At 46.3% G+C, this 26,423-nt stretch overlaps 1 protein-coding gene across 1 annotated transcript; it reads right to left on the bottom strand.

Annotated features, from left to right (window-relative positions):
* Naaa (N-acylethanolamine acid amidase) lies at positions 1-24,903 on the bottom strand. The gene is made up of 11 exons (XM_070012966.1): positions 24,652-24,903; positions 24,139-24,303; positions 21,205-21,331; positions 18,143-18,233; positions 15,914-15,990; positions 12,905-13,077; positions 12,098-12,160; positions 11,124-11,190; positions 2,657-2,685; positions 1,138-1,215; positions 1-328 (listed from the first exon to the last, which is right to left on the bottom strand). The coding sequence occupies exons 1-10, from the start codon at positions 24,873-24,875 to the stop codon at positions 1,140-1,142; spliced, it is 1,092 nt and encodes a 363-aa protein (XP_069869067.1). The 5' UTR covers positions 24,876-24,903; the 3' UTR covers positions 1-328; positions 1,138-1,139.
* Positions 24,904-26,423: the final 1,520 nt, after the last annotated feature.

The raw sequence follows: 26,423 nt of genomic DNA, 5'->3' as shown, positions 1-26,423 counted from the left end.
TAATTCTTTCACTGTGTCTTATTTATTAAAGTACAGTTCTTAAAAAAAAAAAAAGTATAGCTCTCCAGTGATTTCTTTTGTTTGTGTGTGCCAATAGCAGAGCTTGAACTCAGGGTCTGAGCACTCAAAGTTGGACCACTACATTTAAGTCACATCTCCACTTCTGGCTTTTTTGCTGGTTAACTGGAGATAAGAGTCTCTGGGTCTGTCTGCCTGGGCTAGCTTGAAACCATGATCTTCAGATCTCAGATTCCTGAAAAGTTAGGATTACAGGTGTAAGCCACTGGTGGCTCACTCTCTTCAAGGATTGCATTCTTTAAATGTTCATCTGTAAGGAAAGAAAAAAAATAATTAATTTCATTGAGACTGAGAATTTTATTTTATTTTTTTTTTGTGGATCCTGGAGCTTGAACTCAAGGCTTGGGTTGTATTCCTGAGGCTTTTTTTTTTTTTTTTTTTTTGTCAGTCGTGGGGCTTGAACTCTGGGCCTGGGCGGTGTCCCTCAGCTCTTCAGCTCAAGGCTAGCACTCTACCACTTGATCCACAGGGTCATTTCTGGTTTTCTGCGGGTTTACTGGAGTTAAAGAGTCTCATGGACTTTCCCTCCAGGGCTGGCTTTGAACCTTGATCCTCAGATCTCAGCCTCCTTAGTAGCTATGATTACAGGCATGAGCCACTAATGCCTTGTGATTTTTTTTTTTTGGGTCCGGTCGTGGGGCCACTTCCGGCTTTTTTTTTTTCTTTTTGCTTATGTGGTGCTGGAGAATCGAACCCAGGGCTTCATGTATGCAAGATAAGCGCTCTACCACTGAGCCACCTTCCCAGCCCCTGATTTTTTTTTTTTAACATTTCTGAGTGAACAAAACATCAACCCAGGTTTACAAGACAGGGAAGATGGGGCGCTGGCAGTCGGTGCCTCACAAGTGCTAGCACAGGAAGGGCAAGGTAGTGTGCCCTGCCTGCTCGTCATGCCGAACACTGTCAGACAAGTTCTCCATGAGAACTACCAACATGCGCGCACACACACACACACACACACACACACACACACACACACACACGCACCCCAAACATTTGCCAATAAAAAATTGGCAAATCTTTCTCAGCACAGAGGAATTCACTCTTCTGCAGACTTACTTTCAGCTCAGGTTTCTGATCCTGGTCATGTACTTGTCTGGGCTGGCAGCACTCATTACAGTAGTATAAACTGTGTAGCTGAAAATAAGGAGATGAGTTCTTACATTTGCGTCACTTCCCTTGGCATTCCAAAGATGGGGAAAATATATCAAACCCTTCTCCTAACACTAAGTATCTAGATTAAGAATAAAAATAGAGGCCCATTCATCTCCAAGCTCTTAAAATATGAAATCGACAGACCAAGGTATTCTTTGCTTTTAGTGTGATAACACATTAGAAGGCCAAGTTGGAACGGAAACTTCTCAGATGCCTCCTGCCTATAATCCTAGCCTAGGAGGATAAAAATCTATGATCGTGGTTCAAAACCAGGCCAGGCACAACAGTGAGACTCTTATCTCCAATTAACAACCAAAAAGCCAGAAGTGGAACAGTGGCTCAAGCCATAAAGAAGCTAAGGGACAGCACCCAGGCCCTGAGAGCAAGCCCGAATACTGGTGCACAGAAAATACTATGCCATTTACTCTACATTCTGAATAGGTAAGAGACCTCAACAAAAGCATATGTGTACACACACACTTTCACGTCCTTCTCTATCTCATGTCTTAGAAGATAGCTGGGGTGCATGCTCAATGCATCTGGAGCTGCACTGTCAGAGACAAGGTAAAGGCAGAGGCACTGGGCCCACTGCTGAATCAGAAAGCTGGCTGATGACAAAATTATGAAGATGGAGCTCATCCAAGGCTAACACAGGCTCCATGAACAGGATCTCAGCTGCTTTGGTCATTCCTTCACTTTTATACATTTTGCCTACTGACAGCCACCATTCAAAACAGTGTGGTATAGCTGGAGGGTGTAATTTTGCATCACAGCACAAGAGGGCAACATAGGACTAATAGTCTTGGAGCTGTTGCTCCAAGGCCTGGAAGTCTGGGAACTATGTTCATTCAGGTGATCTTTCAAAGCTGAGTTCTGACAGAGTTCATGAATCCATCCTGTGAGGATGTCCATAGCTACCAGACTGAGAGGGCTACCTGCCATGTTCCTCCTGGATTCCTCCATTCCTCTCACCTGGTTTTCTTCATGAATTTCTCACCTGACTGGTGACATTCTTACTTATCTGCTTCCTGATCCCCAACATGACAGAAGAGTAATCCCAGGATGCTACCTCATCACTGCTGTGTTCACAAGGCTAGTGATCTACATCCTCAAGCCATAGCTCTACTCTGGCTTTCTAGGTAGTTTATTGGAGCTAAGAAACTCACAGATGTCACTGCCTGAGTTAGATTTGAACTTCAATCCTCACACCTCAGCCTCCTGAGTAGCTAAGGTTACAGGTATGAGCCACTGGTGTCTAGTGAAATTTAACATTCCTGAGTGACCAACACATCAAGCCAAGTTTACAACCCAAAGAAGATGAGGCTCACATCTACTCACAAGAACCCTCAGACTCCTGGGGAAGAGCAGGTGAACTCACTGCTCTGGGTGACAAATGAACAGCTGTCCTTCACATGTCACTTACTTGTTATAAACTGGAACCACTGATAAAACCTGCATAGGGAAAAAAGTCACATGACAAGAAAATTAAAAAGTAGAAGAAATCCATGTTGGCTATCTATAAGAAAAAATTAACCACTTAATACATATCAGTGTGATAGTTGTAACTGTTTAAATCCTTGCTCTTCTTTTTCTTTTCTTTCTTTTTTTGTCGGTCATGAGGTTTGAACTCTGAGCTTGGGCATTGTCCCTGCGCTCTACAGCTCAAAGCTAGCCTTCTACTACCTGAGCTACAGCGCCACCTCTGGTTTTCTGGTGGTTATTTGGAGATAAGAGTCTCACGAACTTTCCTGCCCTGGCTGGCTTTGAACCGCAATAATCAGATCTCAGCCTCCTGAGTAGCGAGGATTACAGGTGCGAGCCACCAGTGCCAGGCTTCTTTTTCTTTTCTATGGACACGAGCCAGGCACCAGTAACTCACACCTGTAATCCCATCTACTCAAGAGGCTGAGATCTGAGGACCAACGTTTGAGTCAGCCCAGGTCAAAAAAAAAAAATCCATTAGGTGCTTACTTTCAATTAAGCAACAAACTGCTTAAACTGGAGACTTGGCTCAAATGGCAGAATGCTAGTCCGGAACAAAAATGTTAGGCAAGAGGCCCTGAGTTCATACCCAGCTACAGAACAATATAACAAACACAGATACACAGTGCAACTATGTATTTCTTTTTTTTTTTTTTTTTTAATTTTTTTTATTGTAGAGATACTATACAGAGGGTTACAGTTACATGAGTGAGGTAATGAGTACACTTCCACTTCCTCTTGAACATTGTTACCCCCTCCATTGTTTTCCCCCTACCATCCCCTCCCTCCCTCCCTTCCCCAAGGTTCTTTTTTTTTTTTTTTTTTTTGATCGTGATTAAGTGATTACTTAATTTCCGGAAATTCACAGTATTGTGGAATAATGATGCTCATTTAAAGTCACAAGTTCATTCTAACTTTCCTGGAGCAAATTGTCTATCACAGTCTGTAATATATAACGGTGCTCATATGTTATATACCATATATGTGATCAGCAGCATGGGGATATTTAGTAGTGGTTCAACCAGATGAATGGGAGTTCTTTGTTTCTTAAGTCCTGTTAGTTTTGTCATATCACCTAACATTTTGGATTCATCATCCACTTATCAGGGAGACCATGTACTGTTTGTCTCTTCGTTCTTGGCTTACCTCGCTCAACATGATTCCTTCTAGCTCCATCCATTTCCCTGCAAATGCCATTATTTTGTCATTTCTAATGGCTGCATAATATTCCATTGTGTATAGATACCACAATTTTTGGATCCATTCATCTGTGGTGGGGCATCTAGGTTGTTTCCATATCCTAGCTATTGCGAACAGTGCTGCAATAAACATGGAGGTGCACGTGTCCTTGTATATTGGTTCCTGTTGTTCAGGGTAGATGCCTAGAAGTGGTATGACTGGGTCGTAAGGGAGGTCAATCTTTAGCTTTCTAAGGACCCTCCAGACTGCTTTCCAAAGTGGTTGTATGAGTGTACATTCCCACCAGCAGTGTAATAGCGTTCCTCGTTCTCCACATCCCCTCCAGCATTTGTCGTTGGCTGATTTGTGGATGTGGGACATTCTGACTGGGGTAAGGTGGTATCTCAGGGTTGTCTTTATTTGCATTTCCTTCACCACCAGGGATGATGAACATTTCCTCATGTGTTTCTTTGCCATTTTTATTTCTTCATTTGAGAAGTCCCTCTTTAGTTCCCTTGCCCATTTAGTAATTGGTGTGTTGGGTTTGGGAGGGATTAGTTTCTTGAGTTCCCTGTATATACAGGATGTTAACCCCTTGTCTGATATATTGCTGGTAAATATTTTTTCCCAATTAGTTGGTTGTCTTTCTAGCTTGGTTGCGATAGCTTTATCTGTGCAGAAGCTTTTTATTTTAAGGTAGTCCCATTTGTCGAGTCTCTCTCCAATTTGTTGTGACCCTGGGACTCTGTTCAGGAAGTTCCTTCCTGTGCCTATTAGTTCAAGTGTCTCTCCTACTCTGTCCTGCAGTAGTTTCAGAGATTCAGGTTTAATGTTAAGGTCTTTAATCCATTTTGAGTTGATGTTGGTGCATGGTGATAGGCTGGGGTCCACTTTTAGTTTTCTGCATGTGGCTGCCCAGTTTTCCCAGCACCAGCGGTTGAAGAGGCTGTGTTTCTTCCATTGTATGTCTTTGGCTCCTTTGTCGAATATCAGCTGGCTGTAGGCCTGTGGATTTATTTCTGGATCTTCTATTCTGTTCCATTGGTCTTCGGGTCTGTTTTTGTGCCAGTACCATGCTGTCTTTGTTATTATAGCTCTGTAGTAGAGTTTGAAGTTCGGCATGGATAGCCCTCCCATATTGTCTTTATCCCCTAGAATTGTTTTGGCTATTCTAGGTCTTTTATTGTTCCATATGAATTTTTGGACTGTTTTCTGTATTTCAGTGATGTACGTCATTGGGATTTTAATAGGAATTGCGTTGAATTTGTATATTAGTTTTGGAAGTATTACCATCTTTACTATATTAAGTCGGCCTATCCAGGAGCATGGGAGGTCTTTCCATTTCCTAGTGTCTTCTGCAATTTCTTTCTTTAACTTTTTATAGTTCTCATTAAATAGTTCTTTTACATCTTTGGTTAGGTTAATTCCTAAATATTTTATTTTTCGGGAGGTTATTGTGAATGGGGTTGCTCCCTTTATTTCCCTCTCTTCCTGTACATTATCAGTGTATAGGAAGGCAACTGATTTTTGTGGGTTTATTTTGTATCCTGCTATTTTGCCAAAGTGATTTATGATTTCTAAGAGTTTGGGGATGGAGTTTTTGGGATCGTGGAGGTATAGTATCATGTCGTCTGCAAAAAGGGATAGTTTAACTTCTTCTTTTCCTATGAGGATCCCTTTAATATCTTTTTCTTGCCTTATTGCCCTGGCTAAGGGTTCTAGGACTATATTGAAGAGGAGTGGAGACAGTGGGCATCCTTGCCTTGTTCCTGATTTTAGGAGAATTGGTTGTAGCTTTTCCCCATTAAGTATAATATTGGCTATTGGTCTGTCATAAATGGCTTTTATTGTTTTTAGAAATGTTCCTTCTATTCCTATTTTCTCCAGAGCTTTTAGCATGAATGAATGTTGAATTTTGTCAAAGGCCTTTTCTGCATCTGTAGCGATAATCATGTGATTCTTGACCTTGGCTCTGTTGATATGTTGGATTACATTTATTGACTTACGTATGTTAAACCATCCCTGTGTCTCTGGGATGAAGCCTACCTGGTCATAGTGAATTATTTTTTTTATGTGTTTCTGGATTCTGTTAGCTAGAATCTTGTTAAGGATCTTTGCATCTGTGTTCATCAAGGAGATTGGCCTGTAATTCTCCTTTTTGGTTGGGTCTTTGCCTGGTTTGGGGATGAGTGTGATATTGGCTTCGTAGAATGAGTTTGGGATAGCTCCTTCCTTCTCTGTTTCTCTGAAGAGCTTGAGGAGTATGGGTATTAGTTCTTGTTTAAAGGTCTTATAGAATTCTGCTGTGAATCCATCTGGTCCTGGGCTTTTTTTTGTTGGAAGACTTTTGATAGCTTCCTGTATCTCATTATAGGATATTGGCTTATTTAATTGGTTAACTTCTTCTTTGCTCAGTTTGGGCAACTTGTATTTCTCTAAAAATGCATCCATTTCTGCCCGATTTTCTTCCTTTAGAGAGTATAGCTTTTGAAAGTAGTCTGTTAGAATTGTTTGGATATCTTGGGTACGTGTGGTGATGTTTCCCGTGGCATCCCTAATCCTATTAATATGGGTTTCCTCTCTTCTTTTTTTAATTAATCTAGCCAATGGGCCATCAATTTTGTTTATTTTTTCAAAGAACCAGCTTTTTGTTTGGTTTATTTTGGTTATGGTTTTCTGATTTTCTAATTGGTTAATCTCTGCTTTTAATTTGGTTATCTGGCTTCTTCTAGTAGCTTTAGGTTCCATTTTTTCCTGTTTTTCTAGCTGTTTTAATTGCAACATGAGGTTATTTACTTGGTCTGTCTCCATTCTCTTGATGTGGGCACTGAGGGCAATAAATTTGCCCCTCAGGACTGCTTTTGCTGTGTCCCACAAGTTTCTTTGTGAGGTGTTTTCATTTTCATTGAGTTGTAGGAAGTGCTTTATTTCTTCTCTGATCTCTTCTGTTATCCAGGCATTGTTAAGGAGTGTGCTGTTCAATTTCCATGTATTGGAGAAATTTCTGCGGTATGCTTTGTTATTGAGAGCTAGCTTGATTCCACTGTGGTCAGATAGGATACAGGGGATTATGTCGATCCCTTTGTATTTGCTTAAGTTCCTTGCATGAACTATGATATGGTCTATTTTGGAGAAAGTTCCGTGAGCTGCTGAGAAGAATGTGTACTGTGTTGTTTTAGGGTGAAATACTCGGTAGATGTCAGTTAATTCCGCTTGAAGTATGGCCTCTCTTAATTCGGTAGCTTCTTTGCCAATCCTCTGGTTGGTAGACCTGTCCTTTGGTGAGAGTGGTGTGTTAAAGTCTCCTAGTATTATCGTATTGGGATCTATTTTATTCTGTAAGTTTGAGAGCATTTGTTTGACATATCTGGGTGCACCAATATTTGGGGCATATAAGTTGATGATGGTTATATCCTCCTCTTGGATTGTTCCCTTTATTAATATGTAGTGTCCGTCCTTGTCTTTCTGTACTGATTTTAATGAAAAGTTTATTTTGTCAGATATCAGGATAGCTACACCTGCTTTCTTACTGGGGGCGTTTGATTGGTAGATCCTTTTCCACCCCTTCACTCTGAGTTTGTTTGTATGTTTGGCTGAGAGGTGGGTCTCCTGAAGGCAACAGATGGATGGGTCTTGTTTTCTTATCCAGTCCTCAGTTCGTTTTCTTTTAATTGGCGAATTCAGCCCATTTATATTAAGAGAAAGTATAGAGAGATGCATTGTTGTCCCTGCCATTCCGTTTTCCCAAGTTTTTCTTTTTTCCTTTCCTCCTGTGCTTGCTCAGTTAGACTTTGAGTAATGCCTGTTTGGGGCAGGCCCCAGTTCCTGGCTGCTTTCTTCAGGTTGTGTCCCCCCTCTTAGAATTCTTTGTAATGCTGGCTTAATGTTTATGTATTCATTTAGTTTTTCTTTGCTATTAAAAGTTTTCAGTTCTCCATCAAATGTGAATGCTAGCTTTGCCGGGTAGATCAGTCTGGGTTGGCAGTTATTGGCTCTCAGGGCTCGTATGGTGCTTTCCCAGGCTTTTCTTGCATTCATTGTTTGTGTGGAGAGATCTGCAGTAATTCTTATTTTTTTCCCATTGTAGTATAGCTCCTTCTTCATTTTTGCTGCATGCAGGATTGTTTCCTTATTATTCAGATCTATCATTTTTACTATAATGTGTCTAGAAGTGTTTCTCCTGGGGTCTTGCTTGTTGGGTGTTCGATAAGCTTTTGTGATGTAGTTAAGATGGTCGTTTTTGAGGTGGGGAAAATTTTCATTGATTATCTTGTTAAATAGGTGTTGCATTCCCTTGCTCTGGAATTCCTCACCTTCGTCCACTCCAATTATGCGAAGGTTAAATTTTTTAGCATTATCTGCTTGCTCTTGAATATCCCTTTGGTTTAATTTGAGTAATTTTTCCATATCTGTCACTTTTTGGTCCAGTTGGTGTATTCTGTCTTCTGTATCTGACACTCGACCTTCCATTTCATTCACTCTGTTGACAGTGGCTTCTATTGTGGTTTGCATGGAGGAAATGGATCCCTTTATGGATTCAATGTTGGTTCTCAGAGTACTGATCTCACCTCTCAATGAGGTATGCATTACCTCTAATTTGGCGTTTATCTCACTTCTTATTGAGGTTTGTGCAGCTTCTATTTTTGCATGCATCTCTTGTTTGATACCCTGTATCTCTTTGGATAGTTCATCCTTGTGCTCTTTCAATTTCTGATAAATTTCTCGCTTTATTTCTTGAGTCATTGCCTCCAGCAACCCTTGGAAGTAGCCTTTGTCTTCCATTCCTGCTTTGCTCCCACTGGGGCTCTCCCCTGTGTGGCTGCTGGCTTTTGAGGTGAGCTTGCTGTCCTGGGTGGTAGTAAACCTTGTGATTTTTCTCTGTGATTTTCGCATGGAGGTTCAGGAGACTGCTCTTCAATTTTGTTTTGGTGTGTCTGTCTTTGCTTGGTTGCTGATTCTGTATTGGTAGAGAGAGTCTGTGCCTGATCTGGGTTCTGTTGGGAGCCTATTTCCAGCTGCTATTCTGACTTACTTAGGATTCTCAGCTCTCTGCTGTAGATTGCTGACAGTTCCCGCCTTTGGAAGGGTTGAGCAGCCTAGACTGCTTGTGTTTGCTCCTACGGGTGCTCTTGTGAAGAACAGATGCTCTGGATGCACTCTCCCAAATGCTGGAGTCTGCTATGGGCTCCTGATGTGTTTTTGTTTATTTGTTTTGGGCTGGTTGTGGGCTTGAACTCTAGGTTTGGGTGCTGTCCCTCAGCTTTTCAGCTCAAGGCTGGCACCCTACCGTTTGAGCCACAGCACCACTTCTGACCCTTTTTGCTTTTGTGATGCTGAGGAATCAGATCCAGGGCCTCATACATCCAAGACTATCACTCTATTGCTGAGCCGCCTTAACAGTCTGAGCTCCTGCTTACTATCAGGTGCTGGCAGCCTGTGTTGCCCAATTCCCAGTCTAGGGTATATGGGTGGAGTTTTGGTGGGGTTTGGGCTTCTCTTGTCCTGGGCCTCCAGGTCTTTTGTTGTCACAGGCGTGCTTCCCGGGGGAGTGTTGTTTCCTGGTTTTCTCCCCTCTGTTGAGGCGTATGCTCAGCTTTTTACTTCAATTGGGAGGAGTTGGTTGTGTTGTTCAGGTGCCGGATCCCTGGGCTTGGTTCCGGCCCCAGCCTGGAGCGCGCTTGTTAGGCCTGTGCTGATGTGTATACCCCCTAGGTTATACAGCCTGGGGGACACAGTTCAAATTTCTTCTACTGTTGGTAGTCTTGACCCAGGGGCGCTGTTCCTGGCTTGGGCATTTAAGCTCCCTTCCAGGGGTGCTCTTGCTCTAGCCTGGCCAGCTGAGTGTGCTCCACGGGCTGGTGGAGCTCTCAAACAGTTCCCAGTTTTAGTGGGTCCTGTGGTCCGGGTGCTGGGGTAGGGAGTCTAGGTCAGGGTCTGGGGATTCCCTCCAGCTCTGGTCTCCCTTGAGGGATACACTTCCCCTGTGGGGTACTCACCCTGGAGCTGGTTGTTTCTGTGTGGTGTAGGTCGTCAGTTGTTGTTGCAATCCGGGCTGGGTTGGGCGGTGGTGGCTCTGTGTGATTCTTTTCTGTCTCTGCCTCTGTCGAAGCTGTTGGGTCAAGAGTGTCCACGCTCAGGCAGCTTCTTCTCGGTACCTCTGGGGCCCAAGTGACCCCGCCGGGTTGTTGCGATCGTGATCGGGCGGGCGGGTGGTCTGCAGACAGGACCCTTTGTCGCGCCGAGCCGCTTTGGCGGGATGGAACCTCTCTGCTCGGGTGGAGAGTGCTGGATCGTTGCGATCGCGATCCGGCGGGCCGGGTGGTCTGCCGCAGGTCCTTTTGTCACTCTGCTGATGCCGAGCGACTTTGGCGGGATGGAGCCTCTCTGCTCGGGTGGAGAGTGAGGGGTGGGGGTGGGATCCTCGTGGAGACTCCCGGCTGGTAGGTTTCTCTGTTCCTGGTGATCTGCTGTTCTGCAAACCAGTACCAGATGTTCTGAAAGTGGCCCCCTGTGTCTCTGCTGTTTCTCTGGGGCTCCCACAGCCCCCGCCGGGCCGGCTGGCCGGCGGCTTGGCGCGCTGCCGCGCGGCCAGTAAAGGTTGGGGGAGGGGTCTTCGCTTTTCTCTGTTTTGAAATTCTTTTCCTCTTTCTTTTTTGTTATTCTCTGCCTCTGGTTTTTCTCTGAGTGTTCGTCTTTTTGTTGTTGTCGGTCTCTTGGGGAGATTAAGCGTTGGAACTCGAACTCTCTTTTTGGTTGGAGAGAGCTGTGGCGTTTCCCTACTGCCCCGTCGCCATCTTGGTCCCCCCTCTGTATTTCTTTTTAACATAAAGGAACATATGGGTAAAGTGGAATGCTTTAATCCACAACAAAAAAGGAATTAAAATGCTGCATGGCTTTCAGGTTAAAAAGATACTTTTAACTGGCTAGAACATTTGCTGCCAACTTTTGCTTGATTTCAGGGAATTTTTCTTGGGCTGGGAATGTGGCTTAGTGGTAGAGCGCTTGCCTAGCATGCATGAAGTCCTGTGTTTGATTCCTCAGTACCACATACACAGAAAAAGCCAGAAGTGGCGCTGTGTCTCAAGCAGTAGAGCGCTAATCTTGAGCAAAAGAAGCTCAGAGAAGCACAAGGGCCCTGAGTTCAGTTCCCAGGACTGGCAAAAAAACAAGAAAAACAGAGAATTTTTCTTCTAGTATTAAAGACATCAAGCATCCTGAAGGACAGTTACCTGGAAAAGTGCCTCTAGACTGATGTTTGCCTGCCCCGTGGCATTTAGGGCTTTGATAGCAGGTGTTCTGTAAGGACAAAGGTTAAAGGTCACCAGCCACTTCAGGAAACACTGACATTCAAAGGGTATTTTAGTTCCAGTCTCATTATCTCCCTCTTCTCCAAAAAGAACCCGGTTCCCACACAACGGATACTTCAGCTAAGACCCAGCAGGCAGGACTCATCCTGCAGCTGACCCTTGGCCTCACGTGCTCAAAGCAGAAGAACAGTTGCTGCAGGATCAAAAGGCTCTCACCAAAGAGGTGGGGCCAGGAATATAGCTCCCTGCTCTTTGGGGACACACTGACTAGAAGAAATTTCAGTTAGAAGAAACAATGAAGCTGGGCATGAACGGCTCATGCCTGTCATCTTATCTACTCAGAAGGCTGAGATATGAGGTCTAAAGCTAAACCAGGAAGAAAAAGTAAGACTCCATCTCCAATTAATTGGCCCAAAGCAGGGCTGGAGGCATGGCTCAAGTGGTAGTGCACCAGCTGAGTAAAAAAGCTGAGCAGGGCCCTGAGTTCAAGCCTTGGTTCTGGCACATATAAAAGGGAGGAAGAACCATGAAAGTCACAGATTTGTTGTTTTCTTTTTAAAGTCTTATATAAGAGGCAATAAATCTAACCCTCTGCTTTCATTCACAAGTGGGCGAAAGAGACACAAGACGTTACACAGTGGGTCACTGATGGGGTGGTTTTGGGATCCAGAGCTCCTGACCCCAAGGACAGAGCCAACCTGGACCCAGCAAGCCAAGAGGCCCTCCACGCTCTCCTCCATGCACGTACTTCTCATGCTGGTCAAGACACTGGTGAGGAAACCAGGTGTACTTTTCTGGCAGGGGCCAGCATTCCAGGTCTCTCCAGTCCTTATGGGAGAAGGGGACCATTTCCTGACCATGCAAACGGAGCACGCAGAAAGCAGACAGTCATTTACCTGCGGTCATCTTTCTTAGGTACTGGCTTCCAGTGGTCATAATTTGTCTCGACTAGGAACCACCTACAACAGAGCACAGTTTCTTGTCTTTTTTTTTTTTTTTTTGTAGATTGTGGGGTTTGAACTCTGGGCTTGGGCACTGTCCCTGCGCTCTTCAGCTCAAGGCAAGTGCTCTACTGCTTGAGCCACAGCACCACTTCTAGTTTTCTAGTGGTTTATTGGAGATAAGAGTCTCACAGACTTTCCTGTCCGGGGCTGGCTTTGAACTGAGATCCTCAGATCTCAGCCTCCTAAGTAACTAGGATTACAGGTGTGAGCCACCAGCGCCGGCTAGCTTCCTGTCTTATCCAAGCCACTTAGGACATTCCAATAGAAGAAATACTTCTTTATTTTTTATTAGCATCAATTAGCTGCCCAGGGGGTTTCATTTGAACATGACAAATGCATCTTGGTCAGACAAGAAATACTTAAAAACTAAAAACCACTTCTAGTTTCATCAAATTTAAAAAAAAATTCACCTGGGAGTTGGTGGCTCAGACCTGTAATCCTAGCTACTCAGAAGGCTGAGGTCTGAGGATCACAGTTCAAAGTCAGCCTGGGCAGGAAAGCTTGTGAGACTCTTATCTCCAATTAACCACCTGAAAGCCAGAAGTGGCGCTAAAAATGGCTCACGTGGTAGAGCACTCGCCTTGAGCTGAAGAGCTGAGGGACAGAGCCCAGGCTCAGAGTTCAAGCCCCAGGACCCACCAAAAAAAATGTGTTTCATAGAAAAAGACCAGAGCCTTGCACTGTACACTCTGTACTCACGCTCCATTCAAAGGATCCAGAGGCCAAATGTCTGCTGGGCCCCGTCTGTTCCTGGTGATAACAACGCCCTCTTTGGAGGACATTCCACCCACAATGAAATAAACGTCGGCAATGAGGGGGGTCTTGGCCAGTCTGAACACAGCTGCTTCAAAATTCTCCGACTCACTCAGGGTCTGAGCAACAAGACAAATCATCCTTGAGAACGTTATCCATGGAATGGTCCACACTGATAGGTGGACAGCTGGTGCAAGGGCATTCTCCTGGTTTGTTAACCCACAGCTCTCGCCTCAAACGGCTCTGCTTTTTGCCTATTGTCATCAGGGTGCCTGAATGGGAAGAAACCTCTGCTTCACTGGGAAACCAATAGCAGCAGGAGTTTCTCCCAAAAGGCTAAAGGATCAAGTCCCAGTCTTGGCTTACCAAGCTGTGTGCTGTTGAAGCAGATCACCTTGGCAACATACCAAGGGCTGCCATGCTTCTCATCCATTTGTGCTTTCCACAGCTCATCCCTTCCCCCTCTTCTTTACTATTTAGGTGACACAGGGATTGAACCTGAGGCCTTGCTCTTGCTGGGCCAGCACTCTCCCAGTCAAGCCATGCCCCAGTCCCTTTTTCTTTTGACCAGAAAGGGTCTACCTGCCACCAACGCCTAGGCTAGCCATGGACCATGATCTTCCAATAGCTGGAGTTACAAGCATGGGCCCCTGTATGGGAGCTAACGGCATGTGCATCATGTAAAACCCTGAGTCTCTGTCCCTGGCTCATGGCCAAAATGGTACTTGGCACTGGCCTAATAGGCCAACGGCATTTGGTCTCTTTTGTTTTTTCCAGTGTAGAAAGCAGGTGGTTGGTCCCCCAGGACACAAGGACACACAGACACACACTCCCATGTCCTGTTTAGCTTGTGCTTACTACAGATTATCATACAATTGCTCTGGCTGCTGGGTTTTCCTGCCAGAATTGCTGGCAAAACCAGTTCTGTGTGACATACCGGCATAGCAACGGTGGAACCATCACCTCGCTTACACTCACCATCCCTGCCCCCCCACAGGTGCTTTTTTTGGGGGGAGGGGTCCAGTCGTGGGGCCTGAACTCTGGGCCTGGGCGCTGTCCCTCAGCTCTTCAGCTCAAGGCTAGCGCTCTACCACCTGAGCCACAGAGCCACTTCCGGCTTTTTTCTTCTTGCTTATGTGGTGCTGAGGAATCGAACCCAGGGCCTCAGGCATGCAAGGCAAGCGCTCTACCACTGAGCCACCTTCCCAGCCCCCACAGGTGTTTCTTAAATGTTGCTATGGGCTGGGCACTGTTCAGGGCTGGGGCTGAAACACTGAATATGAGTGACACGGCTCTTGTTCCCCTCACACTTGCAAGGAAGACAGAGAAGTCAACAGGCAGTGGTGACACAAGGCAGGCAGTGCCAGCCCTGGAGGAGAGGTCAAGAAGACCATCTTCTCATAAGAGAAGCTTGGCAAAGGGACAAAGAGAAGTTACAGCATCAGAGCGGCAGTTGCATGGCGAGCAGTGGGTGGAGTGGGGCAGGGTTCTGGCTTGATGGGTTCAACTGCTAATGTCTTGGGAGGAAGGAGAGCATGCTACATGCTTTCCCACAGCTGCTCTGACACTCTGCATGTGGGTGAAGACTTCCAAAGGTGCATGGTGTGGACAGTTAAGGGGTCCACCAAGCACCCAGCTTTACAGGCACTGGTGCCTCACGCCTGTAATCCTAGTTACTCAGGAGGCTGAGATCTGAAGATTGACGTTCAAAGCCAGCCTAGGCAGGGAAGCCCATAAGGCTTTTTTTCCCCCCAATGAGCCACCAAAAGAGCTGGAGGTGGAGCTGTGGCTCCAATGGTAGGGTGTTAGCTTTGGGCAAAAGTGCAGGGACAATACTCAGGCCCCTGAGTTCAAGCTCTAGTACCAATACACACACACACACACACACACACACACACACACACACTCTTGATAGGATACACACACACACACACACACACACACACACACACACACACACACACACACACACACACACACACACACCCCATCATCTCTTATATCAAGCAGTTACTGTACAAAATTCAAGGTAATCAGAAGAACTTGTTCATGTCAGCCAATGCATGAAAAGGGGGCTCATGTCATCCAGTGTCTACAACCACAGAAGGTCCACTTCAGTAAGGCTCTGAGCCAGCTGGTAGTTTATACCTATAATCCTAGCTACTCAGGAGACTGAAATCTAAGTGTCTTAGTTTGAAGTCAACCTATGCAAAAAAAACCCCACTAGATTCGATCTCTAATGAACTAGTAAAAAGCAGGGTTGGCGGCGTGGCTCAAGTTGGTAGTATGCAAGCCGAGCAAGCAAGCCAACAAGAACATGATGCATTGAGTTCAAACTCTAAAACTAACAAGGAGAATGAATGGATAAAAAAATAACAAGTCCAGGTGGGTTTCGTGTGGACCACCCCTTTCCGCTTACAACTGGTCACCCCCTTTCCCTATACTCTCATTCTTCCTTTAAAACACTGAGTTACTTCTGCCCAAATCAAAGCCAAGTGTGGCTTACGCTAGACTCTTGGCTACTGTGATGTAATGGTACTAATGAAAATCTGCTGTGCACGTGAACTAGTGTCCAGCTATGGTGTCTTTAGTATTTACATGCTTGTAGCTTATTATTTTCAGAACCTTCTACCATTAAGAAGCAATGCTGTGGGCTGGGAAGGTGGCTCAGTCGTAGAATTCTTGCCTAGCGTGCATGAAGCCCTGGGTTTGATTCCTCAGTGACACAAACAGAAAAGGCCAGAAATAGCTCAGTGACTCAAATGGTAAAGTGCTATAAGCAAAAGAACTTCAGGGACAGTGCCCAGACCCTGAGCTCAAGTCCCAGCACTGGAAAAAAATAAAATAAAATAAAAAGGAGGAAGCACCAATACTGTAAACTGACAGCGCCTTGCACCATGTTTGCTGTGGCTTAGAGAAGTTCAGCGAGGAGGGGCCAACAGGGGATCTACTCACGCTGCGTAGAAGCCAGCTGATCGGAGAGTGGCCCTGAAAAAAGGCTGCGATCACATTCTCCCACCACCAGCCTTTATCTGTTGAGTTAAAGAAGGAGCCATAAACTTGCTGTCCAAGCACCATTAACATTGTGTGTGTGTGTGTGTGTGTGTGTGTGTGTGTGTGTGTGTGTGTGTGTGCGCACACCAGTATTGGGACTTGAACCCAGGGCTTCGTGCTCTTACTTGGTCTTTGTGCTCAAGATGGTGCTCTACCACTTGAGCCACTCCTCCACTCTCATATTTTTGCTAGTTAGAGATAAGAGTCTCACAGGACTTTTCTGCCTGGGCTGGCTTTGAACCTAATCCTCAGCTCTCAGTGTCCTCAGTTGCTAAGGTTATGGGTATGAGCCTCTAGCACCTGACTACCATGAACATTAAAAAAAAAAAAAATTCTCAGCTGGGAAGGTGGCTCAGTGGCAGAGTGCTTGCCTCGCATGCATGAGGCCCTGGGTTCGATTCCTCAGCACCACATAAACCGAAGAAGTCAGAAGTGGTGCTGTGGTTCAAATGGTAGAGTGCTAGCCTTGAGCAAAAGAAGCTCAGGGAGGGCTGGGAAGGTGGCTCAGCGGTAGAGCGCTTGCCTTGCATGCATGAGGCCCTGGGTTTGATTCCTCAGCACCACATAAACAGAAAAAAAAAGCCGGAAGTGGTGCTGTGGCTCAAATGGTAGAGCACTAGCCTTGAGCTGAAGAGCTGAGGGACAGCGCCCAGGCGCAGAGTTCAGGCGCCATGACCGGACTCCCCCCCCCCGCCCCCCGCAAAAAAAAAAAAAAAAAAAGAAGCTCAGGAATAGTACCTGGGCCTAGAGTTCAAGCCCCAGGACTGGAAAAAAAAATTCTTCTTAGGAGAGGAATACAAAGACTCAATGCTTATGTGTATCTAACCATATAAAATAATATTTATCGAGATGAACTCCAGGAAATGGAAATAAAAAAATTATTTCCCATATTAGAAGCTGATGGAGAAGAAAGGCTGGTTGATGAAGAGTGATTTTTACCAGGATCAGTTTTCAAAGATTAAGCCTGAATTTCATGCCAATCAGAAAAAAACAACATGTATGTATGTGTGAACACATGTATACAATAGATGTTTTTCTAGCATGCAAAAATAGGGAGGCTGAACTCTTAGGAGTAGAGCTTGTGCCTAGCAAGCTCAAGGCCCTATGCTCAGTCTCCAGTACTGCAGCAAAAGTCCCCACTATGCTGGGCACCGTGGCTCACACTTGTAATCCTAGATCCTCCAGGAGGCTAAGATCTGGGGATCAAGGTTCAAAGCTAGCCCAAGCAGGTAAGTTCATTAGACTGTTATCTCCAATTAACTACTGAAAAGCCAGAAGTGGAACTGTGGCTCAAGTGGTAGAGTGCTAGCCTCGACAAAAAGAGCTCAGGCACAGAGCCTAGACCTTGATTTCAAGCCTCAGGACCAGCACACACACAGGTACACGTACACACACACGTATGTATGTACATGTACACACACACACATACACACACACTAAAGCCCTCATCATGCCTCCTGTCCCCTCTCCAACTGTAATATCGCTACTCTCTTACTCCATGCTGTAACCAAATTGACCTTGTTTTGTTTCTGGAATCTACCTATCATATTCTGACTGGAATGGACTTTGCCAGCCCAGCGCCTGTGGCTCACGCCTGTAATCCTAGCTACTCAGGAGGCTGAGATCTGAGGATCACAGTTCAAAGCCATCCCGGGCAGGAAAGTTCGTGAGACTCTTGTCTCCACTCAGAAAACCAGAAGTGGTGCTGTGGCTCAAGTGGTAGAGCACCAGCCTTGACCTGAAGAGCTCAGGGACAGCCCCCAAGCCCAGAGTTCAAGCCCCACGACTGACAGTTAAAAAAAAGAAAAAAAAGGAATGGCCTTTCCCAACTTCTGCAGACCTGGCTCAGGGATCCCATGGGTTGGTCCTTCTCTGACCTGTAGGAGTTCACCCCCTGCCTTGCCCTACCTCTGGTGCCCTCCCTCCCATCTTCCTGTGTGGCTCCTCTGCAACTCTTTTCACCACCTCATATGGTCTGGCTGGAATCACTACTGTGGGGCTCCCCTCACTGGACGTAAGCCCCTGTCACGTGCTGGGTATTTTTCTACATACTGTTAGGTGAGTGAACAAAGTCTGTGCCAGAATTAAACAGGGAGATAGGAAAAATGCGGAGGAGTTTGTTGTGATTACCTCGTTCGTCGCCAGAAACTGTAAACTTGTATGGACTCTGCCCAGTCCACAGACCCACGTAGCCAACGAAAGTGGTCCCAGTGAACGCGATCTGAAATCAAGAGAAGGTACTACTATGCTGTTCTGCCAAAATATACATCAAAATCACCATTTCCTGGAATACTCTTCAATATTTTTTCCCAATATATATTTTTCAATGTAATAGAATGTATCTCTGAAAGAGTATTCTAGAATAGGGCTCTAAGCCTTGGGGATGCATGGATCCAATTCAGTGGAGTGAAATAGAGTGGGGAAAAAGGGGTATCTTTATTTTCACTAATCTCTTCCTGAAATGTAACTACTTTTCTCTCTCTCTCTTTCTTTCCTTCTTTCCATCCTTCCTCTCTCTCTCTCTCTCTCTCTCTCTCTCTCTCTCTCTCTCTCTCTCTCTCTCTCCTCTCTCTCTCTCGATCATCGGGCCTGAATTCTGGGCCTGGGTGCTGTCCTTCAGCTCTTCAGCTCAAGGCTAGCGCTCTACCACTTGAGCCACAGCATCACTTCCAGCTTTTTCTGCTTACGTGGTGCTGAGGAATCGAACCCAGGGCCTCATGCATACAAGGCAAACAGTCTACCATGGAGCCACCTTCCCAGCCCTGTAACTGCTTCTTTAATGAATGCACACAGTAACAGTGGCACTGGAGGTATATGGACAGTAAAAGTTACAGGAATTTTCATTCACAACAATGGTACCTGAGCCCAGAGTTCAAGCCCCATGACAGAAGTGGGGGGTGAGGGGGAGGTAGAGCATTGAAATGATGTATATTTCAACTTCTTTGATTTCCCTTGTAATCCTTGTATTTTATCTATTTATAAAACATTATCCTAAAAAAAGCCTCATTATGGAAGTTGAAAATAGGGTTTGATTTTAAAACATTTTGCTTTGCTTATAAGATAAACATCACAGGTTTCATAACCTCTGGGAAGTTAGGGAGAACAAGTAAAACTTGTTTATTGTCACCAATAATAATTACATCTAACTTTAAAATATTTAATAAGTCATTTTGCATATCCCAGTGGGAACACCTCCACTTGTTTTTATTTATTTTTCTTTTGTGGTGGTACTGAGGCTTGAACTCAGGGCCATGCATTCTTTTTTTATTTTTTTTTTGCCGGTCATAGGGCCTGAACTCTGGGCTTGGGTGCTGTCCCTCAGCTCTTCAGCTCAAGGCTAGTGCTACCACTTGAGCCACAGTGCCACTTCCAGCTTTTTCTGCTTATGTGGTGCTGAGGAATCGAACCCAGGGCCTCAGGCATGCAATGCAAGCACTCTACCACTGAGCCACTTTCCCAGCCCCAGGGCCCTGCATTCTTGCTGGACTTTTTTTTTTTTCTGTTCAACGCTGGTACTCTATCACTTGAGCCACAGATCCACTTCCGGCTTTTGGGGGGTTAACAGGAGACAAAAGCTCATGGACTTTCCTGCTTGGGCTGTCTTTAAAAGGTAATCTTCTGATCTCAGCCTTCTGAGTAGCCAGGATTATAGGCATGAGCCATTGGTGCTTGGCAACAATTTTTTAATATGTTTTTTATTGTAAAAATACTGTAGAGGGGTTACAGTTACATGAGCAAGGTAATGAGTACATTTCCTATTAAGCATTGTTACCTCCTCCTGGAAACAATTATTTTTGAAGCAAGTCTTATTAAAAATTGCTAACAGTGACAAAGTAAAAGCATTCCATTGAAGCCAGGTGCTGGTGGCTCACACCTATAATCCTAGCTACTCAGGAAGCTGAGATCTGAGGACTGAGGCTCAAAGCCAGCCTGGGCAGGAAAGTCTGTGAGACTCTTATCTCCAATTAACCACCAGAAAACCAGAAGTGGCGCTGTGGCTCAAGTGGTAGAGTGCTAGCCTTGAGCTGAAGAGCTCAAGGGGACAGAGCCCAGGTCCAGAGTTCAAGACCCACGACTGACCAAAAAGAAAAAGTATGCCACTGAGAAAAGAGAAACTTTCACTTTAAATGTGTCTGCATTGTTTGCACCTTTAGTGAGAAAAGGTTTTTCTTTACAAAAGTTGATGACCATGTATTTAATAATTATTTTCTAGTATCTATTAATGCAATTATCCTTGTTCTTAAAGCTAAAATCTAGCTTTTAGATGCTATTTGCTCTATGGCCATCATAGGCCTTGCACTGTCTCTCTAGAGGTTTCCACAGCCATCTGACAACAAGCAAATAATAGGCTAGTTTTTTGGTTTTATTTTTCTCTTCTTTTGGTAGTAGTGGAATTGGAACTTAGAGCCCTGTTCTCGGCTAGTAAGCCTTCTACCAATTAAACCACACTTGCAATCTTTTTTCCTTTATTTTTAAGATAGATTATTTTGCTTTTTACCCAACCCAACTTCAGATCATGATCCTCCTCCCTACACCTCCTGCATAACTGAGATCGCAGATCTCATAACCAGCGTATTGATTGAGATGAGGTCTTTGCTGGCCTCAAACTGTAATACTTCTAATCTCTGATTCCTGCTTGCCTGGGATTACAGGCAGGCACCACTATGCCCAAGACTTTAATTGCACTTTTTAAGATATCCTGCTGAAAACAAAATGACACAAGAATGATATGAGTAAACCATCTTCATACAGTGAAGGCTCAATTTTTAATTTCCTACTATCACACACCTACCCCAGGCTTCATATAGATGACTCCATTTAACTTAAGTAGCCTTTTCAATAAAGTACTTACTAACTTCTCTGAGGTGCACTGCACAAAACAGGTCTGAATGATTCTGCAGGTTCACAGAAGTAACAGCAGGATTCAAACCCAGGACATTAAACCCTGAAGCTGTGTCCCTCACTCTTGCAATACTGGGCCCTTTCTGATTTCAGAAGCAGCCTGAACACAGGGAAGCAGGGGAGGGGGAGCGACTCGGCATAGCAGATGGAAGACTGATTTTATGCCCCCCCCAATTTTTCTGAGAAACTCTTACAACAATGATACACATAAGTTAGCAGCCCATCCAAATGACTGTACACTTTGCTCAGAAAGTCTTGGATTTCTATATCTTATGTCATACGGACTGTACCTGGCCATTTTTTAAAAACTGCACATCTACTGTCAAATTGCGCAGAATATTTCCAAAAAGATAGTCAAGATTCCGCCCGTGGTATATGCGGCCTGTGGAGTCCTGAGCCACGATACTGGTGCAGAATCTGAGAAAGGGAAAAAGCCCAACACAGATGAATGAGACGCATACAAGACAGGAAATAAACGTCTCATTTTTCAAACACATGCTCAAAGCGACAGTTTTTCCTTATAATTGATATACATTATAAATCTACTTTAAAGAACTTCTGGTGGCAATACTAAGGTTTGAATTTAGGACCTTCTAAGCACTCCATCAATTTTTTTTGGGGGGGAGAGAGGGGTTGTCCGGTCGTGGGGCCTGAACTCTGGGCCTGGGCGCTGTCCCTCAGCTCTTCAGCTCAAGGCTAGCGCTCTACCACTTGAGCCACAGCACCACTTCCGGCTTTTTTCTTTTTGCTTATGTGGTACTGAGGAATCGAACCCAGGGCCTCAGGCATACAAGGCAAGCGCTCTATCACTGAGCCACCTTCACAGCCCCCACTCCATCAGTTTTTGAACCATGCCCTTTTTGTTTCTGTTGACCTTGTGGAGTTGCTCCTGTGTTTTCTTGCCTGGGCCAGGCTGGATAGTGATCTTCCCACTTCTGCCTCTTGAGTAGCTGGGATTACAGCTTTGTATCACCACACCCAGTCCCCCAAGTCTATATAATGATTAAGTATTACTTTTTTTTTTGTCGGTCATGGGGCTTGAACTCTGGGCCTGGGCGCTGTCCCTCAGCTCTTCAGCTCAAGGCTAGTGCTCTACCACTTGAGCTATAGCACCACTAAGAATTATTTTTATAATAAGAAAAAATCCTCACAATGTTACTTCATTTTTGGTTTGTCTAAAAAAGGAAGCTAGGGCAAGTTTTAATTCCTTCTAAAGTTTCGGATCCTCAAAAGGTTCATGTCAGGGAGGAGCCTGACAAAATGTAGAAGTAACATGCAAAGCTTGCATAATCTCTCTCAAAGGTGCTTTTCGAAAACAGGCAATCACCACAGTGTTTCACATGACATTGTTTCGAAGCACAAGGGACAGGTAAGACCAGTATACCTAGGGAGAGGCACTGCAGGACCCTAGAGATGAGTCTGCTTTTGGTAGCAGCCTTGGAACTTGCCAGCTACAAAGGGATCAAGTTGCTCCTTGTGAGGCTTGGTTTCCGTATCACAAAACAATAAATAGCCCCTACCCCATAGGGCTATGTGTATGAAGGGCCTGGGACCAGCTAGCCTCAACAAAACATGGCTAGAATAACTCAGCCTCAAACATTCACATTCGTATGCCTTGCTTCTGGAAATGAGAAAGCATTTCTTTTCTTTTCTTTTCTTTTTAAATTGTGGGCTTGAACTCTGGGTCTGGGTACTGTCCCTGAGATCTTTAGCTCAAAGTGAGTGCTCTACTGTTTGAGCCACAGCACCATTTCTGGCTTTCTCTGTTTTTGTGGTACTGAGAACTCAAACCCAGGGCTTCATGTATGCTAGGCAAGCACTCTACCACTAGACCACATTCCCAGCCCAAGTAAAATGCATCTTAATCAAAAATCATCTTAATCACCCCATCATTCTCTCCCATCTTTCCCAACAGACATTTCTTTTTTTCTGTTTTGTTGTTGGTCGTGGGGCTTGAACTCTGGACCTGGGCACTGTCTCTCAGCTTTTCAGCTCAAGGCTGGCGCTCTATTACTTGACCCACAGTGCCACTTCCAGTGTTTTAGTGGTTTATTGGGGATAAGAGTCTCATGAACATTCCTGTCTGGGCTGGCTTTGAACTGTGATCCTCAGATCTCAGCTTCCTGATTACAAGTGTGAGCCACCGGTGCCAGGCCTGTGTCAGACTTCTGTGTCTTTTTTTTTGGGGGGGGGGGAGGGTCCGGTTGTGGGGCCTGAACTCTGGGCCTAGACGCTGTCCCTCAGCTCTTCAGCTCAAGGCTAGCGCTCTATCACTTGAGCCACAGTGCCACTTCCAGCTTTTTTCTTTTTGCTATGTGGTGCTGAGGAATTGAACCCAGGGCCTCAGGCATGCAAGGCAAGCACTCTACCACTGAGCCACCTTCCCAGCCCTGACTTCTGTGTCTTGAAGCATTTCCCTTCTTACCCCTTCTAGGTGTTGGTGGGAAGAGACCAGGGGCAGGACATTTTATTATCCCAATAACTTTCCTCCTCTATCTTTAGGCAACCAAGGCTAGCCATATCTCTTAAGTTCTTACAACATAAGGTGAAAGGCAGAGACCAAATCAAACCTCTCTGAATACCAGGACTGGGTCCAAAAACAGACAGGGTCATCAACAGTATGAAGCCTGGGATCAACCACACCCTGCGTCCCAAGCAGAGTCACATATTATCTGTGACCTTATTAGATAAGGCAGAGCTCCCTGAAACCACAGCCCAGGCAGAACCGATTGGGAAGAGCAGTAAGTCCATTTTGATAAGAGTTTTGTTTCTGTCGGTCGTGGGGCCTGAACTCTGGGTCTGGGCGCTGTCCTACAGCTCTTCAGCTCAAGGCCACAGCGCCACTACCGTTTATTTCTGCTAGTGTGGTGCTGAGGAATCGAACCCAGGACCTCATGCATGCAAGGCAAGCACCACTGACCCACCTTCCCAGCCCTGGATGAGAGTTTTGAAAGCGACCAGCAAGGATGGGTAGGGTTTAGGAAAAGGTGAAGGAAAAGCTCCATCCATGTTTAAGCAGAGAACTGATCCCCCCCCCCCCCGCAGCCCCCTCCTCCCTTCCTCCCCTCCTAGAGGCTCTCAATCCCTGGCAGGTCACCAGGCTGTGACAAAGACTGTCATGTCTCCGGGACTCGGTGGCCCCGGGGCGCGTGTTTTCCACCTCCCGAGCGGCCGCCTCCTCCCACGTCACGCCCGGGGGCAGGCGCGGCCGGCCGGCCACTCACGCGGACGACTCGTAGGCCAGGTTGATCAGGAGGCCGTCGGCCAGGCTGAGGTTCAGGAAGTTGCACATGCCGCGGATCTCGTCGCCGTAGGGCTGCGGCAGAAAGCGCTCCAGCTCCCCGATCCTTTGCCCGATCAACCGCAGGACCCAGTCCGGAACGCTATCGCTAGAAACGAGCGAGCACACGGCACGGCGCTGTGACATCTGTTCAGTGACAGATGGGCGCACACGTGGGACTGCGGGGGCGCTCAATCCACAGCACCCAAGAGGGAAAAAGGAAAATCAGGGGTACGGGGGTCCCCCCCCAAAAAAAGCAAGGCGTGGGCAGCCCCGGTGACGGCCCCCGGAATGGTTCCGATCGGGCGTGCCACGGCCGACACCAAACTTGCAAGCCGACCCAACCTCGCCGGGTCGCCGGCGCTCCCGGAGGAGTAGGGAGTCCGCGCTTTCCCGGGCCCCGGCCCGGCCCGGCCCCGCGCCCGCGCCCGCGCCCGCGCCCCCGGCCGCCGCTCACCCGATGACTTGTACCACGGCGGTGCGCAAGAAGTCCGGGTCGTAGTTGCGCAGCACCGGCAGCCAGCGCACCCCGGGGGCCTCGTCCAGGCTCACGTTGAAAAGCGGCGGCGCCAGGGACGCGGCGGAAGCCGCCAGCCCGGGTTGGGCCAGCAGCAGCGGCAGCAGCGGCAGCAACGGCAGCATCGCCCGCGCTGGGCGCGACCGCAGCCCCGCGTCCTGCATGGCTCCCACCCCAAAGCTGCAAGCGCGGAAGGCGCTCGGGGACGCCCTGGAGGAGGGAGGAGCCGGAGCGGCACCGGGGGCGGGGCCTGCGCTCGGCTCACCCAGCCAGCCCCCGCCAAAGCGCGGACGCCGCGCCCGGCCCCGCCTCCGGCCCCGCCGCCGGGGCGCTGGTCACCGACGTGCCGGCACGGGTGGTGGTAGTGGGGATCTGGATTTGGTAGTAAAATGTCCCATTTTTCCTACCTCATCAGCTTTTCTTCAGAGTTCCAGAGGTTTATCTGGATTTTTGCAAGGGACGGGAAAGCCTTTCCTATGCTAACTTTTTGGTTTACAAAATCCTAAAAAAGCTGGGCAGCTGGCCTTGGAGCAAGGCAGAGAGAGCAGCTCGCCTGGGAACTGTGAGATGTGACTTCAATCGAAACAGGTGTAAATTAGAACCTGTCTTGGCTGTTTTTGATGGTTAAATAGAGAGTACTGGCAAAATTACAAAGCACGTGTTACTTTTTAGCCTCTCTCTCTCTCTCTCTCTCAATCTCTGCGTCTGTGTACATGGGTGTGCATGCAGGACCTAGGGTTTGAACTCAAGGCCTGGGTGCTTTTCCTGAGCGTTTTGGCTCCAGGATAGTGATCTACTACCTGAGCCACAACTCCACTTCTCTTAGTGGTGGTTAATTGGGGATTTCCCTGCCCAGGCTGGCTTTGAACCATGATCCTCAGATCTCAGCCTCCTGAGTAGCTAGGATTACAGGTGACAGCCACCAGTCTCTGGCGATTCTTCTACTTTATGTAAATCCACATGTCTCAGGTCCTGTAAGCATCTGGAATTTAAATATATGAAGGGCAACTGCTAATGTTCACTGATTCCTTGCCAGACGTCAATAAAGATCAGTGCCAGGGCCGGTGGTCAAGCATGATCACCAAGAGCTGTTTTTCCAGAGCTTTCCCCAACCCTAGACATGACCTACCCAGAGCGAAGTCCACTGCACAGTCTCAAAGGCTAATCAAAATATTGTGTATAATCCTCTTGGTTCCCACTGGCTGAGATTTCAGCCTTCCTTCCAGCTTTCCAGGCTTAACTTGCTCATCTGTGAGGCTAGAGTAACAGCAGTTACCCCCTGAAGCAAAGTGCATCGACAGATGGGTCAATGGAACAAATAGATTACCTGAGTTCTAAAGGTGTGCTTAGATTTAAAAAAAAAAAAATCCAGTCAATTTAGGACAATTATGAATGAGCTGAGTGCTGGTGGCTCACACGTGTAATCCTAGCTATTCAGACAGAGAGGAAGTTTAATGTCAGCCGAGCAGAAAAGTCTTTGCACTTCTATCTCCAAGATAACCAGCAAAAAGCTGGGCTGGAAGCCTGGCTGGACTGGTAGAGTGCAGCCTGTGAGCAAGCAAACAAGGAGTATGAAGTCCTCTGAGTATTAGGGGTTAAAAACAAGATAAAACGGATATATAATTCAGTGATAAAGCACTTGGCTAGTGTGCACAAGGTTCTCAGTTTGATTCTAAGCACTGCAAAGAAAAAAGGAATAAAACCTTTCAAAA

This window comes from Dipodomys merriami, unplaced genomic scaffold (genome assembly GCF_024711535.1).
Source record: "Dipodomys merriami isolate MVZ:Mamm:240054 unplaced genomic scaffold, mDipMer1.0.p SCAF_9, whole genome shotgun sequence".
Taxonomy (NCBI): Eukaryota; Metazoa; Chordata; class Mammalia; order Rodentia; family Heteromyidae; genus Dipodomys; species Dipodomys merriami.
Note: the sequence above shows the minus strand (reverse complement) of the source record. Positions and strands in the feature narration are given on the sequence as shown.

What these genes read in the sequence shown, in the direction of transcription:
- Naaa (XM_070012966.1), bottom strand. Translation starts at nt 24,875, where the DNA reads ATGCAGGACGCGGGGCTGCGGTCGCGCCCAGCGCGGGCGATGCTGCCG. An exon ending in GCCGTGGTACAAGTCATCGG is followed by an intron (nt 24,304 to 24,651) that starts GTGAGCGGCGGC and finishes GCTCGTTTCTAG; the next exon opens with CGATAGCGTTCCGGACTGGG. An exon ending in TCAGCTGGCTTCTACGCAGC is followed by an intron (nt 13,078 to 15,913) that starts GTGAGTAGATCC and finishes CTTGTTGCTCAG; the next exon opens with ACCCTGAGTGAGTCGGAGAA.